We start from the raw sequence: 18663 nt of genomic DNA, 5'->3' as shown, positions 1-18663 counted from the left end.
GACTTAAAAGAAGCCCTCCCTGTGGAGGATTTCAATGTAGAAGCCTAAAGTAGGACGAAACCCTGTGGAACCACATTCTTTTGAGGAGACCGTGCCATGCCCTCTCCCATGCTGGCTGGCAGCGAGGGGGGGCACTGGTATGAAGGCTCTTTCTCAGAGTTTGTTTCTGTTCCACAGTGTGTCTAATCTAGCAGGCCCCTCCTCAGTGCCAGGTCCTATCCTTCAGTCTATAATCCCGTTAGCAGAGTTGCAGATTGCGCTAATCTGCCCAGACAGGTAGTCAATCACAAAACCTCCGCTGGGCTGGAACGAGTGGCATGCAGTACCTTTTATACTGACGCAGGTAAATGGTTTTTTTTTTAATTACAACTAATTTATTTAAAATTGTTTCCACAGCTGTTTGTATGATGTATTTTGAAAGATGTAATATTGATAGAGTTTGGGGGGCACATTTCAATTTTTAAATTAGGTAATCAGAAAAATTGTTTAAATGAGGCTCTGGGTTTGGTTGGTTTGGTGGGTTGGTTTGTGACCGAATATTTTGGAGCAGGGCTTTAAATGGACCGAGATCTTTGGAAATTATCCACAGAAACACTTTGAAAAAGCATTAAAGAGAAAACATAAAAAGGCAAACTGAAAATGTGTAAAACGCACTTTCCAAAGTTAAATACAGCTAATGTTGACTTAACTGGCTGAGAAGGTGAAATCATATTCTAGTGCAGTTCCCAATACTCTCACTTTGAAATGTATTGTATACGTGTATTTTTTTCCCTTTTTAGTTACTTAGTTAGAGATCCAGTTGTATAAATGTCACAGATTTGCAATGTAAATTGTAGGAATGTGTACAGGAAGCTGTAATAATTTCCTCCAAGAATTCATCTTTATTTTCCAAGGTGGGATGAAAACCCCAGGCGCATTTGAACACTCAACACCCTGAATTAGGGATCAAGATGCAAAGTGTGTTTATACAGCTTTGTATATGTAAAGTTTGAGAACACTATTGAAGAATCCATAAATCATTTCATTTGCATAAATACTTTGTCAAAGGGTGGCTCCCCTGGGCATCCCCCTAGTCAGTCAGTCTGTCTGACCCATACATGTTTATGTGGGGAGTTTTAGCAGGCTGGAATAGAAGTATATTAGCGCACTGACTGTTCAGTCCATCTCATCTGATCCCTGTCTTAAATGGTTATGCTAATGCAATGCTCTTTCAAGTAAGGGTGCTGTTCAAGTTTGAAATCTATTCCCTGTCAGTGTATATATTCTGATTTACTGAATTCTGTGCAGTTATCTAAAAAGCTTGTCTGGTTGTTCTATTGCATTGGAAGGCTCCTCGAGTGGTTGTGACTGCAGAGAACCTTTAAGAAAGCGATATGTTTACAAGGGAGATTAACTGGATTTATTTGCTATAAAGTCTTGTTTGCAAAGTGTGTTAAGTGGTTGCCCAGACCTTATGACTGTGCTCGTTGTCTAGTAAAATCACATCCAGTGGTCATGTGCAATGTAGGGGATGGCTTTTCTGAAGAACATTAAACACATAAGAAAGTTTACAAATGAGAGGGGGACATTCGACCCACCGTGCTCATTTGGTGTATATTAATAACTAAGTGATCCAAGGATCCTATACAGTCTGTTTGTACATGTTCCCAAATTTTCAGCTTCAACCACATCGCTGGGGAGTTTGTTCCAGATTGTGAGGACTCTCTGTGTGAAGAAGTGTCTCCTGTTTTCCGTCTTGAATGCCTTGAAGCCCATTTTCCATTTGTGTGCGTGTGTCCCTGCTGATCTGGAAAAGCTCCTCTGGTTTGATGTGGTCGATGCCTTTGATGATTTTGAAGACTTGGATCAAGTCCCCACATAGTCTCCTCTGTTCCAGGGTGAAAAGGTTCAGTTCCCTCAGTCTCTCAGTAGGACATTCCCTTCAGACCTGGAATAAGTCTGGTTGCTCTCCTCTGAACTGCCTCTAGAGCAGCGATATCTTTCTTGAAGTGTGGAGCCCAGAACTGTCCACAGTATCCAGATGAGCTCTAACTAGTGCATTGTACAGTCTGAACATTACTGCCCTTGATTTCAATTCTGCACTTTTGACAATATACCCTAACATTCTGTTTGACTTTTTTATTGCTTCCCCACATTGTTTGGATGGAGAAAGTGATGAGTCCACATAGACTCCTAGGTCTTTCTCATGCGTTACTTCATCTAGTTCTATTCCTCCCATAGTGTAATTAATGTGGACATTTCTGTTACCTGCATGTAATATCTTGCACTTGTCCACATTGAATTTCATCTACCAGGTGTCGGCCCACAACTGAATATTATCTAAGCTCCTTTGAATAGCCTGTGCTGCCAAGATTGTATCTGCTGAGCCACCTATTTTAGTGTCATCTGCAAATTTGACAAGTTTGCTAACTATAACAATGTCCAGATCATTAATATAGATTAGAAAAAGAAAAGGCCCTAGTACTGATCCCTGTGGAACTCCACTAACAACCTCACTCCAGTTAGAAGCGACTCCTCTAATCGACACCCTCTGTTTCCTATACATCAACCAGTTCATAATCCATCTACTTACATTACCCTGAATGCCTACAGCTTCCAATTTGAGGATCATTGTGGCAGTGTGCATTGTGACATTTTAGACCATGATGATTCTTCAGCATTGACATGATTACACAATGAGGAAGCTCTAACAACACAATAATGCACCCTATCAAAACCAACTGGGTGTGTGTTTTGTGTGTGTGTGTGTGTGTGTGTGTGTGTGTCTGTGTGTGTGCGTGTGTGCATGCGTGTATGTGTGTGTGTGCGTGCGTGTGTGTGTGTGCATGCGTGTGTGCGTGTGTGTGTTTGCATGTGTGTGAAGGATCCTTTCCAGTTTCAGGATCTGTAGACCACTGTGATGCTGAGATTGGGTTTATGTGAATCTATGGTGTCTCAGTAGCATCGCCATAATGACAGATCGTCTCTGAACCATTTCAGGATGTTTAGCTGGGTGGTGAAAGTGGTTCCCCAGCCCCCTGAACCCCCTAAGCCCCTGGGACAGGAAGACCAGGCTGAGCCCACACCCCTTGCTTCAGAGCCAGTAAGACATCACATTCACACATTTACACTCTCCTCGGGACCATGTCCCTATGATCACAGTTATCGCTGCCTTGATTTACTTGAAATAATGTTTCCTTTATAGATAGTGTAGCAAGTATTAAAATGTGTTCTAATATATTGTCAGTCATTTTGTATTTTAACAAAATAGCAGGACATACAAAGATTGAAGGCCCTTTTGCTGTGTTACTCTTGTGATATTCAAGCAACAATCACAATAAATAACAATAGAAGGAGCAGATACATGCAGATGCTGCAATTCCGGCCAAGACCACAAGCAGCGCACAAGAGCCTCTGATTAATGGTCACTGAAAAGAAATATCCCAAAACACTTTACAGCTTTTCAGAAAACATGATCATGTCTTTTTTTCTTTTCTCATTCTCTTTTATAGATGCCATCTAATATTAACCCTTTTTTTCCAACAGGAAAAGAAAGTGAAAGTGAAAGCGAAGGAAAAAGACCTTCCACCAAAGGAAGGTATGGATGAGGTGTCTTAGAACCTTTACAGCTTAGTTAGAGCAGGACTCGACCAAGACTGCATTTCTCAGTTTCTGTGAAAACAGTATCCAGACCCACTCTGAACACACCCTGTTTTCCTAATCAGCAGAGATCCACACCATTAACACCAGTAATCCAAAAATGTGAATCATTTGACCATTTACAATGAACACAATGCCAGTGACAAGACAAATACATACATTCTATTTCCTGTTTAGCAATTACCAAAGATCTGACCATCGCCAGCGTATCTTCATATAGTCATTTAAGGTAAAATGCAATAATATATTCCCTTCAAACTGAGAGTAATGCTAGTTGTTATGTTATTTCCAGAATCTTGACGGAGGTCCAGGACAGTAATGACATACTCCAGTGGATAGGCCATTGAAAACATAATTCCTTTACATGTAGGTTTTTAATGTTTTTCTTGTTTTGATTAGTGCCCAAGCCAGAGCCCGAAAAGTCAAAAGAGCTTCAAGAGACTGCAGAGGACAACAGGTGGGTGCCTGACAGCTTGCCTCTCTGTTTCACCGGCTCCGGCCCTGGCTGTTCAGGTGGATGTGAGCAGGCACTGATCTTGGGGTGTCAGATATACAGAACACCCTGAGAAAAATAAAGTATATCCTCTTGGCCACTTTATCCTCTTTAAATGTGACACGGATGTTTTGGTAAAATACTGTTTATTGGGTTGAGTATTTTACATTTTACATAAATAAAAACAATTCCATTTTTAATGCTTATGATTAAAATCATTTAAAATATCAGTCCTTAAAATCACTTAAATTTTTTTAAAATCTGTGATTTAACAAAGAACAAAACAATTAACTTAAAAAAACGTGCCCAAAACAACAAAACAAACGTGATAAAAGCAAAAAACTGCTCACCAAAAAAGAGTCAAATACATTGAAAATAACTGAAAATGCATTAAACAAATTAAAGAAACAATTAAAAAGTAAAAATAAAAAACAAACAAAAAAGGTCTAATGCATTTTAAATTAAACCCAAAACGGTCAATGTATTTGACAACAAAATATAACAAAACTATACCAATAAAAACCCTGAACAATGTGATTTAAAAACAACTAAATCTTTAAAAACAATTAAGATTCGTTTTTTAAAATCTTTTTTAAAAACAATCATCCTTAAAATCTTTAAAAGATCTTGGACTCGGGCTCCAGCAGGGGCACGGATGTTTTGTTGTGTGCTAATGCATTTTTACACCGGCTTATTACAGCATTTGTTTGTACCTTGCTCCAGATCGCTATATTCATGCCCCTTGCATCTTCTGGGGTGTCTAAGCTCTCTCTCTCTATCTCTCTCTCTCTCTCTCTCTCAGTACCCAGTCTGGTGTGTTGACCTGGATCTCTCAGGGTTTTGTCAATGTCCTTCCCAAGCCAGTGGGGACCTCTGGGGATAAGGTAGGCTTTGGGGCTGCTGGTTTTCACTATTTTATTTGCATATATACTCACTGATATACCTTATTGCTTATCTCAGGATGTCTATGTGAAAGCTAAAAGGCATAGACCCACCAGACCCTGGAAATATAGTATAGGTATGTTAGCTGCATAAGTCTGTGGAAAACTACAGGAACCATGCAAGTCTCTGCGCTAACTACCTTTCAAGAAAACTATGTTTCCCTTTTTCTTTCAATGTCACCGACTGCCCCTCACTAACACTAACTTCTGTCCCCTGTGCTTTTCTTTGTCTGCAATCTTAGAAGGAGGAGCTGAAAGCAGGTGTGTCTGTAGTTCTCTTCCCTATCAGACTAGCCAGACTGTTTGAAACACTGATTAAGTACGGGCTCCTGTGTGTATCTCTGAGCACTGGAGACAGCTGTGGTGCAGATCTGCTGTAAATTAGTTCAAGTTTCTGTAAGAGCAAAAAAATAACAGTTTAAGATGAATATACCTGTTTTTCTGTCTTTATAGAAAGCAAGGTGAAGGAGATCGAAACGGCCTCTCAGGCTGCCAGGTAGTGTGTGGAGAACCATTCACTGTTAATGATGTTATTTCACTGAAAATGATAATTTTATATGTTGGTTCTTATTTGTTTTGTGGTTTTAATTTGCATTCAACATAAATAACAAACAAATTAAATATATATACTCCCGATACGTAAATCTTTGCAATATATATGTATGTATGTGATATATTAAATATATTTACATATGTATTTATTTTGTGGTATTAGCTTGTGAGAAAAGCCCTGTGTGGTTAATCTGACATCTGTTTTCTGATGTGCTGTGTCCTCTGTGTCTCCTGTAACGGACGGCAGTAAGCCTGAGGAAGAGTGAGTACACTCTGCAGAGTTCAGTCCAATCCTCTGGCTCTTGTCAAGTCTCCAACACTGTGTTGGGTCGAAAGTAAACGAAGCATCAATTGTGTGCAAAGTTTCTGTCCACAGACAGAAGTAGCAAATGCAATTAAGTGCTTCAATCCTTAAAATGTGCAGGGTATAATATACTATTATTGTTGTGTTTTGAGTCATGTGACAAATCTTATATAATAAAAGTTGTGTTACTCTACGCTACAATATATATCACAGTGGTTTGCTAAAGCCATGACCTTAAAAAAGTCAATGTCTCAGAACAGAGATAATTCTATTCTATTATGCTGTGATCTCAAGATAACAGAAGGGTAATGTCAAGAACCTAAGATTAATGACAAAACCAGACTAACATCGAAGGCAATACTGGAAATAAACACTGTGGAATGGCTCAAGTGTACCCCCTACTGGTAGCAAAATTAAATTAGGAAACTAAAAACTACTGATCCAGAATTGGAAGACAACAGATCATTTCTAAATAAACAAGGTTAGTGACTGCACATTAAATGAAAAAAAAAGAGATACTGCATGGAGTTCCTGGAGATTTGAAAAGAGCACAGAGGTGTCTGCAGCTTTCACTGAGCACAAACAGGGCTCTACCAACCTGCCCCTGCACAGGGCAATAGAGGGGTCTTCAGCATTTTGCCCAGTCCTTTGCTTCTGCATCGCTGCTGCAGCCAGCCAGGCTTCTCCCACCCCAGTCTGCCAAGACACAGACATGCTGACCCTGACACCCTGTCTCCAGCCATATTCAGGGACTGTACTGAATATTTGACCGCATGTTCTGTTTTGTTCATAGTATTCCGAACGCCACATACTTCTGTGTTTTTTTTATTATTTTTTGAATAATTTATGTATAAACTTTAATAATGTATTCCATGTAGTGGTACATGGTACAAACTAGTCAATGAATGAAAAAGATGGAGAGAAATCATTATAAACTGATGTCACATTCAAAGTATTGCTTTAGCCCTGCCAATGTCAATGACAATTGTCAAAGGAGTCCAGTCAGCCGCACTGTAGCACAACGCTTATGCACAGACTAGGACTGCAGTTTTGCATTCTCCTTTACACCTGTAAAATGCCAGTGCACAAAGAAACTCACCTGGTCCACCTCCTTACAGGCAGGGAGGTGGAGTCATCAGCTGGTTTGTGCAGGGACTGGGCAAAGTCGTTCCCCAGCCAGAGGACAAATACAAAGCAGTTGCCCTGGAAGAAGATAACAAAACACAGGTGGGCAAAAGTGTATTGCAATACGCAGGTCATACCTTAGTGATAAGCATTGCTTACACAGTTTGCACTTGCAGACTATTGATCAGGCCTGACAGTCACTTTTGACTGATCAATAGTCTGCAAGTGCAAACAGTGTAAGCAATGCTTATTATCTCTGCATTCTTATTATTCTTAGAACCACATATTTCTTCCATATTTATACCTGATTTTACCATATATTACATCATTGTAGACCTCACTACATTTTTACTATATTATTACTATGGTAAACTATACTTTCCCACATGTTTACCATGCCACACCACACCACATCTTACTGTATTTTTTACCAAAGTAAACAGCATTACAGTTCACTATTGAAATGGACAGAAGTGTCACAGTGTCTAATTTGGCCCATGGTCCCATGTGACATTTCTTATTCCCTTGTGACACTTTTAATCTGCCTTCTACCACACGTTGTCTTTTACATATTGGGTTCTAATTTGCATATTATAAAGGGGTTTACAATGTAAAAACAGCTTAATGACTCTAAGGGCTATTTCCATTGTATGTTCAATAATAATAATTTACTTACATATACTGTACTTAAAGTAATTTACATGCTATCATGAATATACCTGCTATTATGCTACTGCTACTAACCTACATTTACATACTATTACTGATGCATTCTACTACTAACCTACATTATACTCTTACTACTGTGATTATGAACTATCAATGATCTTAACCTGCATACTACCATAAAATAATACATATCCAAAATTATATCATGCAGGAAGTACTGTCGCATCCACACAAATAATCTTCAGATACTTAAGTCCAGTTCTTGTTGATCTCTCTTCACAGGGTAAGGAAGAGGCTTGTGCTCCAGTGCCAGGCAAGTACAGACGCATTTCAATTTGCAATGAAATAGAAATCTCAATCATCTCAGCCCTGATTGAAGTATTTTCCAGTTGATTGTGGCAGATTGGTTGTGTTTCCCGGGCTACACTCAGCTTTAATACAGTCTTGACCTAAACTGGGATCTGCTTGATCACTGACAATTGAGGGTGGTAACACAAACATTACCCATCACACATTGCTCACATATTCATTTTTTGTATTATTCTTGTCTTCCAGAATCTCAAACCGAGATTAAAATAGTGGAGCTGGAATCCGTCAGCTCACAAGAACCCGCCTCCGAAATCGACAACACAGTCCAGAGCCACCCATTGGCCACTCCCAGTAAAGCCAGGTGACCCCACTGTCTCCTCATCTCCTGCGACACCGAGTATAACCTTTACCATTAGCTTCTGACTCCAGTGGAGCTTTGATATGGTTACTGTGCACAGTTATGATATTATCTAGTCTCTGTCTGTCCACCTGTCTGCCTTTAAGTCTGTCTGTCTGATAGAAACCCCACCTCTTGTTCTGCAGGGTGATTGAATGGCTGAAACATGGTCTGGAGAAAGTGGTTCCCAAGCCAGCAGAACTCCCTGCCCCTCTCAATACAGCTCCGCAAAACACGGTAACTCACATTTCATTACCATCGATTGGATATTGCTCATTTGGTTTGTGGTAGTTTAGTACCTCCCCCAGTGACCCAAGAATCTTAGTATATAACTGAATGGCAAACTCATTAAATAAGAAGGATGCAAAATGGCTTAAATACTTTCATGCTTAACTGAACTCTGTGATTTATGTTTCTCTTTTTGTGTCTTCTTCTAGTACTTAGGACGTGCCTTTCTGCTATTTCAATTTCTGTGCAGGATACTAGATACAGACTTGACACCTTTGATTAAAAAAGGTGTCCAAACAGCAGAAGATGATCTGAATGTCAGAAAGTTTTCCTCAGCATTGCCACTCCCAACACATAGCACAAGACATGGGTTTTATCTTCTGTGAATGAAGTAGTGTTACTAAATATTATGCCACATCTGATTAGAACTGGAACTTTTGCACTATAGAAAGCAGAGAAGAAGAAGGAAGAAGCCCCAAAGAAAGAAGTCGTGAAGGAGACTCCTGCTCCTGTTCCTGCTCCTAAAGGTAAGACTATGCTCTAGGTCTAGAATTAAGGGCTGTTGTAGGCCTAAGAATTCAGTATAACTATTCAGTTTGTTTGTTTCAGGGACCGTGTTGGTTTTAGTGTTAGGGATAGGTTTGGTATGTTTAAAGCCATGGTTTGGAATTACTTTAGCTTTGAGATTGGATTAGGGTTGTCATTAGATATGGAATTGTGTTTATCACCAAGGTTAGCACAGGGACCGAGCCATACATTTTGGATATTGGTCATAAATCTAGCAGCCAGCTCTGTGTCTCTCCATGCTCTCTTTAATGTGTCTGTGCCTGTCTGTAGATTACTTTAATCCTGAGAGGCCCGTGGAAGAAATATGTCTATTTCTCCCACAGCACCAGCACCAGCACCAGCACCAGCGTCTGCTGAGCCTGTGAGTGCCCGCGAGGAGGCCACCAAACCTGCCAGGTAACCATTTTAGCACTAAAATACACCTTCAAGGAGAGGGTCAGGCTAACCGTTTTGTAATTTCGTCATCCTGCAGTGCCCTCAAATCTGCCACTGTTGATTCATCACTGATTTGTCATGCAAGCAAGGAGAAGCAGACAAAGTATGTGGCATCTCAGTTGGCTTCTGGCTGTATGTAGTGCTCTGACTGTACAGCTCAACAGCTCACAGAGATATCATAAAAAAGACACCATTAGCAAAAGGATTGTGATGTTTTTATTATTATTTTGTATTTTCCTCATCACGTTCTTATTGACTGTTTGCTTTCTACTGCTTTTCAGTCACCTTGCATTTTTCTTTGCTCGTGTTGCCCTTAAGGTAAAGATTACCTGTTTTAAAGACCTTACCAAAGTCTGGCTGGTTAAAATATACACAAGGCATAGAGCTGTAGACAAGAAGGAGAAAAGGACAATAGCCAAACAAAAGCATGTCATGACAGAGGGGAATATTGTCCTAACAATGTCAGCATGGTGCAGTGCAGCATTTCTGAAGCGTGCCTCTCGGTGCTGTTCTTGCAGTATGGTGGGCTGGTTCGTGCAGGGACTGGAGAAGATGGTTCCACAGCCGGTGACAAAACCCAAAGCAGATGGGACAGGGGTGAGATACCACTGTACTTCCACTAGTAGAGCATTGGCCTTCATCTCTGGTCCTCAGGGGCTCTCAGCAGGCCAAGTTTTTATTTAGTTGTACAAACCAACAAATAATTTATTAAAAACAGTCACCAATACTGTTTTAAATGGCACGTCAGCTGTCAAATGCCCTAGATTCCAGTTGATTGGTGATTGGTGTAGTTTTCAAAATAAGTGATCAGGTTCTTGAAGGCTCAGAAGCCTGGCCTGTTCCCGGGTCCCAAACAGACACAGAATGTGATTTTGTCATTGAAAGCTTCCATTGTTTGTTCTGTTGATCGGCTATATGAATCGCCTAAATTTGACCTGGGCCCTGACTACTACATCAACTCATGGAAGAGCATAACTCACTCTTCTGTTCTGTGTTTTTAATCACTGTTGTTGTCACAGCTGACTAGATTTATTTATACAACAGCATCCCTCCCTTATATTTAATTATATTTGTAGATCTGTGTTAGATTCTAAAAACATGTGACTGAAGCCATATGGTAAGTGAGAGATGATAATTTGGACCAAAATCAAGACTTTTTCTGTTGTTGTTTTTTCCAGGAGGAAGCAGGTGCATCTGTAGTGCAAGAAAGTAAGTACTCAAAAACTCATACACTTTTGTTTTATTTTACAGATTATATCAAATCATTTCAATCAGTTTTAGCAATGCAAAATTGCAGTAAGAATAATAACAAATGTACAAACGTAATAACATCAATTTTAAAATGCATGATTTCATGCTGCAGAAGTACATTTCCAGATCATTGTTATTATTATTCATATCTATGCCATGCTGTAAGTATTTTGAGTTGCATGTTGCTACATAATGTGCACAATGTAATGGACAGTTTCTGTTACTGTTACAAAACTACACCCAGAGGATCTTTCTCATTTATAGTATCATTCCCCAAATCTATTTTTATCAAATTGTTATAATCACGAACTGGAAAACACACACCAGCATATTTGATTGTATTGTTTTTTTTCTCATAAAACATGAAAAGTATTTACCCTTTAAATGAGGCCACAGTGGATGGAGCAATCCCTGTAGGATTACAAGCACAAACTTGAACTCTTCGCTTTCGTCATCTCACTAATAGACTTCCAAAGTAGGAGGATGAGATGAATCAAAGTAGAAGGAAAAGGAAATGCACATTTATTAAGCACAGGCACCTTCTGAATGGTGTGTGGATATGTAATGATTTCTTTGGAGACATAAAGCTTGAATATTGACAGTCCACGCCCAATAAGGCAAACAGTTGGGATGGAAATAAGACCCCATTGCCGAGTGGTTTGATCCACAAGCTGCAGCCTGTGGAGTAGTCATCTGCCTCACAGGAACAGCTTCTGCAGGAGAAATGTCTCCCTCTGCGATACAATGGAGAAGCTAGTGTCCATCCCAAGAAGAGCAGTAAGTTTGCACTCATCCACTCAGGACTTCAAGCTGCATGCATGTCTGATCAGTCCAGCTCTCAGGTCCCTGTGTGTTTCCAGTTCATACAGATATAGGTTCTGTTGCACGAGGAGGTCCGTGTTAACCAGCCACACTCGATCTGAAGCATTGTCCACCTCTGACTCCAGATCCCACAGATCCCCGCTGTGTTCTGCACCTAGAAGCAGGGCTACAGTGATCAAACAGACCCTAATCCAGCTCCTCTTGTCCTTTTGTTTCAGGGGGGAAGGCGGTGACAGCCTCTGAAACAAAAGGAAAATGAAGACTGGGGAAGACAGTCTTAGCACAGACTAAGACAGACTGACTGACAGACAGAACAGGCATCAGGCATTACGTTACACGGTGTCTCGCTTTCTTAGACTAAACAGGCAGCTTCACTTTCGGCCTCCAATCTGCTGACCCACCTCCTCCGTCTACTTTCGCTCTGTCCTGGAGTGCCAGACACTTTGTGTCTGAATTCGAGATAGCAAAGTCCAGATTTGGAAAGCTAGCCTGTTAGCTGGTGTTTTTAATAGCTGTCAGCTTATTTTACTTAGATACAGCTGTCTGATTCTGTTACAAATGTAAGGCACACTGCTTGTATCTTCTTTAAAAGTGGACAATAGGGCTTTCACATACAGTGGCTTTTTATTCTTGATTTATTTTCTACACAAATCAAGGTGCAGCTCAGTGTCTTAGATCATTTATCTACCAGAAATATTGTTCTAACAGGTATATGGGTTATATGTTCATTTTCTCTTAGTAATATATTAAAAGCTGGTGTGTGCAATTAATGAACTTCAGTTTGGTCTTCTTTATTAGTATAGTGCAATAGTACAATAATTGTTATGGCCACTAGATGGACCCCCTTCATTGACAATAGAGCTTTGCTGTTCTTATTTGCTGTCCATTATATGTGCTAGAAACTCAACTGGGTTTTTAAATTAAAAAAACAAAACAAATCAATTCACCTGCCACAAAGTACAGCCGTTGTACAGTATTGCGTGCTTAAGCTGGCATCAGGACACTGTTTGTTAAATATCAATGAAAACCTGTAAATGTCTATATATTATATTTTTTTGGAAAAATATGTTCCTTGGGCAGACTTGGCAGCTAGCATGTCTCTGTCTGTGTGTGTGAGTAGAGTAATTTTAACTTCAATAAAGCATTGCTTTAAAAAAATAAGAATCCAAGCAAGTTATTTCCTTTGTGGTTTCGCGTGTCACAGAGGTATCATGTGCGATATACTGAATTCTGTATTATAAAACATACAGGGTTCAATTGAGTGTTATTCCTCACTTTGACATGATTAGGCTTTGTACCTGTCAAGTCCAACTTGCATAAAATCAGAAGATATGAAAAAATGTCCACAGCAGTGAGGCACAGCCAATCCCAGATGTGAAAGAAACCTGAACTACTGGGCATACATTGCTAAAGCATTTTATTAAGCTTTCTATGTACCGCATGACTGTAATGGTAAACCCTGCAATTGTTTCTGATCACATCTGAGTTGAACATATTTCCCTGGGCCTCTAACCTATATGTGTAACCTAGCCTAGGGCATCGTTTACCACTCTTTCCAGCCAAAGTCACATAACAACATAATTGTATTTGTCGCACACCAAAAGCAATCCACACACACTCTGTAAATTATCTGTGATGCTGGTGATGCTCCTTCCAAAAAAGAGTATTGAAACAGAGGAACAATCTCCCACATAGATTTAAGCTCCTCTTCAAAATAGTGTATTATCTGAGGCCCACTGCATTATAAACCTGAAAACACATACTGACCTTCATCGAGAAGACTGACCTTCTCATGAAGTATTATTAATATCATTATCTCTGTGTCATTTCCCAAATTCCACAGCACACCCAAAATGACAGAATTTCTAAATGGAAAGTTTCACTAAGGGCCAGGTAACCTATTGCCCAAGCTCTGTCTTGTCGATTGCATTACAGAGTTCAGATTCTAAATATTCTTTAGCGTTAGGCTAATTATTTGCGGTATTTGTAAGCAATGAAGATTGGTATGCTTTAGAACAGAGGAACACTTAAAAATCAGACATTTAAAATTGTGACCAAGATAAGCTTAAATCGGTGATACAGATGAAGGCAGGAATGGTGCAGCATTTACATTTAGATTGTGTGAGTAATGTATGTTAATGATGCACTAAAATGAAGTTTAGTGATTAAATTAGTGTTGCATTTTGGTCAACCTTGGCTTTCGTTAAGGTTGGGGCTCTACTGACTTAACCTGAATCTTTACTTACACTGACACTCTTCACAGCTGGCTGTCAGGGCTAACCTGAGTGGTGCTGTTGTGTTCCCAGTCTCCATCCTGCCAGAGCCAGTCGCTGTGGACATGATCTTGGAGGAAGTGGAGTCAGACTGGGAGAATGAGCCAGGGGCCCAGGCTGAGACTCTGGAGATGCTCCCTGCCCCACGGGAGCCCCCTTCCCACCCTCGGCTCCGCGCCGTGCTGCTGGAGGACGCAGAGACCCAGACAGAGCGCTGGACACCCATTCTACACCTGACTCCACCAGAGACAGACGGGTCAGTCTTTCACAACTCTCTCAAATTTGAAATAAATGTGATATTGACATTTATTTGTCAAAAGAAAAATAACAAAACACATTCACACACTCAGGCCTGTAGTGATGAGATTCATGTGTTTGTTTCTAGAGTCAGGCAAGATCCAAAGGCAGTCGAAGAGCCAGTGCAAGAAACAGCGGAGGAGCCACTTGAGGAAGTGACAGAAAACCTGGATGATGGAGAAGAGTAAGTTGTTCAGATTTGTAAATTAAGGGTTCATTTTGCAGTGCTGTGAGGTTTGCGCTGCAACCCCTCCCAGAACAATGTATTTGTGTGTGCTTGTTAGGCTGTTCATCAAAATAAGAATAATGTGAAGAACATATCCTGTTGTGCCACCTTGTGTTGTTTAAAACATGTTTTAGAGAATTGATAAGATTGAAACTTGTATGTGGGTTTTTTCGGTGATTTGAATTGACTGTTATGCAATATTTGGTGTTCAGTCTGTACTGGGATGTTCTGGTGGGATCATTAGTTGTGATAAAAAGCGCTATATAGACAAGCCAGGTATAGTTCTCTATTTCTCCCCTTTCAGCCATGTAAGTATGGTTAGTCCCCTCTAAAAGCAGATGTGCACTAATTGTGTATCATTGCTTTAATGAACTACTCACTGTTTGTTTCGTAAAGATTGCACAATATCCAGGAGGAAGAGAATGAAGAAGATCCAGAGTAAGTTCAACTTTTTTTGTATGTGTGTATATTTCTTTTGTATTATTTGTTTATTTTTGTCCCCATTGATTTGTTTCACAAAGGTCCCACAAGCCAGATGTGCTGATTCAAATACATCACATCATTGTCCAGAGCAGGAAGCCAGGGTTATACTGCGGACAGTGCTGTGTGCTTTTACTGGCTGAATGAAAACTTGGAGTGGGTGCTAATGTTACATTTACTGTTATTCGTACAAAAAATTAGTACATGTGTTGGATGCTTGTGCTGATTGAGCCAGCTGACCAGTTAAAAAAAAAAAAAGCCTGAAAGTGTGACAGTCTTATCCACCCTGTGCTGTGCAGGTTACGATTGATACAGGAAGAAAGTGAGGAGGCGGAGGAGGAGGAGAATAAGTTCACCGAGTAAGACCTTTCTTCTGTTCACGCTGTTCTGCAGCTGCCCAATAGGCTGCTGATGCCCATACTAAACACCTCCGCACCTCAGCACCTCCACATTGCTTACACAAGATATGGGGTAGTACCATGTGGGATTACAATGATACATTACACGTCTCTGCTTTATTAAAACAGAAAAGGGGAAAATACAGCATTCCTGTATGGGTGTCCAGCGCATGCTTGTAACCCATTATGCTTTATTAAAACAACAACTACTACAAACATCACATAGGCCTATACATCCTAAGCAAATGCAAGACACAGCATCTGTAGATTTACTTTACATAGACCCTTGATTTCCTCAAAGAGAAAATACCGGGGATCCTATTAAGAATTGGTTTTGTACAGCACTACCAGTTTTTGATGGTTACACTGATGCTGAAAAATAAATGTTTCAGGAAGTGAGCACTGAGAGGCAAAATTAAATTAAAAGTTAACGAAACAGTTTAAGCAACTTGTGATGATTTCGGAATTGTATTTATTTTTATATATATAAATAAAAAAATAGATATGTATATGATCCCCTGTTGTTTGCTCTGTAAGGCACGCATAGATTTGAGTTAACATTGAGGTGGCATCCTGCTCTATCGCAGATATAAACTGGAAGCATAGTGTACGCTAGCATGAGCTGAGAATAACAGAAGGCTTCTTCTTGCAAGTGATTTTGTCACAACCTTTGCCATATCAACATGTCTTCTGCAAACCTATGAAAATAAAAAAATCCAGTATGTTATGGGGTTTTATTTAAATTTCCACTGCTTGTAGGAGTGGCAGCTGATATCATGAACTTGTTTGTGCTGTATTTATGTAAAAGAACAATCTTATTCAGTGTTTGAGCAGGCAGTGGTTTCAATACACATGCTGAGACCCTGAGAGCTAATCTAGCTGATGATTTTGCTGCACGACTGATTAGGTTGCTGGCTTTCTTTACAAGGTGATGGATTTCTTTATGAAATAATTTTGTGTTGCACCTCCCCTAAAAAAAAAAAAACTCAACAAAATGCAGAGCTGAGATGATTAAAAGGTATGTTGATCACCGTTTTACTTGGAAAATACCAATCATTTTACATTTCTTGTTTCAGTTTAAATGTATTCAGTATAAATGTAAAAAAAAAAGATTTGTTTACACAGCTCAGAAATGCCACAATCTCTTCTGATTTAACTAAGCTAACATTTTTACTTTGCTAACTCGCTTGAATACGTCTGTATGCTGAACACATCTTGAATAATGACTCCACGCTGTAAATCGTGCAAAACATCAGTCTGTCAGTTATGATGTAGGAGAAATTTCTAGTGATTTCCCATCTCACTTAAGCATGATTGCTAATTAGTCCCAGCGTTACAGCAGCATCCCCTTCCGCTCTAGCAACAGCTGCGCGTCTCCTGGCAACCAGTTCCATCTTACCCGTCGCCCTAGTAACCTGTCCCGGGTCTGGATGCGACGGAAGCCGCGGGTTTAGCGGATTTCCTATGAAATCCGATTATTTCCACGCATCATTTACATTTGATACGTTTGAGAGTATAAACCAAGACACTAAATGTCGAGAAGAGATTTTGTACTTGCGAGTACCTGCTTAGGACTGAAATAAAGCGGACGCACATATCATTGAATCAGCCTGCATACTGTTTTGAATAACTTGGACGGATTTCGCCATTTATAATAATTATGATGGGAATAATCAACGTGAGGAGAGTGGTCATTAAATAAGTGAGTAAATAAGATTTGAGTCTGCTGATGCTAGCTCTATATGCCAGAAGTGTATTGATTTCGACATTAACTTGTTTTATCTGTGCATCATACTGCATTGTGGACTATTGCATAGCAGCAACATTTCGTGGTGATGGGCAGATATTAATTGTTGTCGTTGTCATTGCTGCTCAGTTTTGTTTCTTCTTTCTTTATAAACAGATCCAAATGTCTAATGTATATACAGAATAATACAGTAGCTAAATGTTGATTTCAGTTTATAATATAATGTGAGCAAACATAAAGTACCGCTTTTCACAAACTTTTAAAACAGGGATCAAACTTGTTTAAACGTAGACTGCTGTTTATTGCCACTCAGATCTTGACCATGTTCCTGGTTTTGGCAAAGTTCCTGTCACTGTCGGTCCTACTACTAGTACCAAATCCTCCTTTTAAAGATGTCACTAGTATTAAGAAGACGAGAGTAGATTCTCTCCTAGAAACAATCATGAAATCTATAGCTTCAGGATATCAAGGCAACTAAAAAATGTCACTGTTGTGTGAAGGGTAACTGCACCTGATTTTTTTTTTTTTTTTTTTTTTTTCATAATTCCCCATTAGCGAGAATGTGTTCTGTTCACGCTTGGCAGGGTCCTGTTGTGGCCTTATTTCTTGAGTCCCAAGGCAGTATTGCCAACAGCTACCAAGTGTGAAACAGTTGTGATGGGGGAAATGGTACAGTTTAGTCTCTGTGTGCAGAGGCATTGCTAGGATTACAATATATTCGGAGCTTAGCCCAGAGTCCATACCCAAAGTAGAGGGGTCTGGGGGCATTCTTCCCCGTAAAAAAAAAAAAAAGTTTTTGAATAGCTATATGTTTTAATCTGGTGCATTTTTTAATGAGTATTAATAAAATAAAATTTAAAAAAAAAATGAACTAAGAAGTTGAATGAAAAAGGAAAGAAAAAATGATCTGGAAAAAATTCCAGCCAGCAGTAACATTAGCTAGGTAGCTAGCTAGACTTATACATAGTCAATCAGACATCAACTCTTTAGCTGTACTTCTGATATTGTTCTTGGAATATTTTCATTAAATCATAAATATCTAGCTTAGCTATAAGCACTCACATTGTGCGGAGAAAACACCCTAATGTCTACCTTATGTCTCTTTGCTGGTTTCATCTTGATGCTTAGAAACAAATTGTCTCACTAGCTGGCTACCTCGCCACATTCAGCATCGTTAGCTGGCATAGGCAGTCTCACTACCGCTGGCAGTACTGAAGTAAACAGACCGCGAAAGTTTTCTAGCAGCAAGCAACATTAAACATTAAACTATTTGTTTTATAATTATTATTTTTGTAAAAAAAATAAAAAATAATAATAACTGAGATCCGGGGCTATTCATAAAACATTCGGGGCTGTAGCCCCGGACACCCAGGCCTAATGATGCCACTCTTTGTGTGTGTGTGTGTGTATGTGTGTGCGTGTGTGTGTGCGTGTGTGTGAATGATCTTGCCTCTAATCCTTTTATAAATGCCAATCTCACTGGGATTAATCTAGGAACAAAACCAGGGGG

General features: G+C 39.7%; 1 protein-coding gene across 1 annotated transcript in view; it reads left to right on the top strand.

Annotated features, from left to right (window-relative positions):
• The first annotated feature begins 233 nt into the window (after positions 1–233).
• LOC136758210 (cyclic nucleotide-gated channel beta-1) overlaps positions 234–18663 on the top strand; it is a 35891-nt gene continuing 17461 nt past the window's right edge. Inside the window, exons 1-21 of the mRNA XM_066712479.1 lie at positions 234–343; positions 2980–3082; positions 3526–3577; positions 4039–4096; positions 4935–5016; positions 5316–5334; positions 5527–5569; positions 5873–5887; positions 7048–7156; positions 8006–8036; positions 8279–8393; positions 8576–8666; positions 9106–9184; positions 9548–9620; positions 9697–9762; positions 10178–10256; positions 10838–10868; positions 14039–14261; positions 14391–14486; positions 14925–14966; positions 15308–15367. Of these exons, the coding sequence (XP_066568576.1) occupies positions 2981–3082; positions 3526–3577; positions 4039–4096; positions 4935–5016; positions 5316–5334; positions 5527–5569; positions 5873–5887; positions 7048–7156; positions 8006–8036; positions 8279–8393; positions 8576–8666; positions 9106–9184; positions 9548–9620; positions 9697–9762; positions 10178–10256; positions 10838–10868; positions 14039–14261; positions 14391–14486; positions 14925–14966; positions 15308–15367 (1466 nt within the window). The 5' untranslated portion in view covers positions 234–343; position 2980. The remainder of the gene's footprint in view (positions 344–2979; positions 3083–3525; positions 3578–4038; positions 4097–4934; positions 5017–5315; positions 5335–5526; positions 5570–5872; positions 5888–7047; positions 7157–8005; positions 8037–8278; positions 8394–8575; positions 8667–9105; positions 9185–9547; positions 9621–9696; positions 9763–10177; positions 10257–10837; positions 10869–14038; positions 14262–14390; positions 14487–14924; positions 14967–15307; positions 15368–18663) is intronic.

The sequence above is a fragment of the Amia ocellicauda genome, chromosome 9 (assembly GCF_036373705.1).
Source record: "Amia ocellicauda isolate fAmiCal2 chromosome 9, fAmiCal2.hap1, whole genome shotgun sequence".
Classification (NCBI taxonomy): domain Eukaryota; kingdom Metazoa; phylum Chordata; class Actinopteri; order Amiiformes; family Amiidae; genus Amia; species Amia ocellicauda.
The sequence above is the reverse complement of the archived record's forward strand: the minus strand, read 5'-3'. Positions and strand labels throughout refer to the sequence as shown.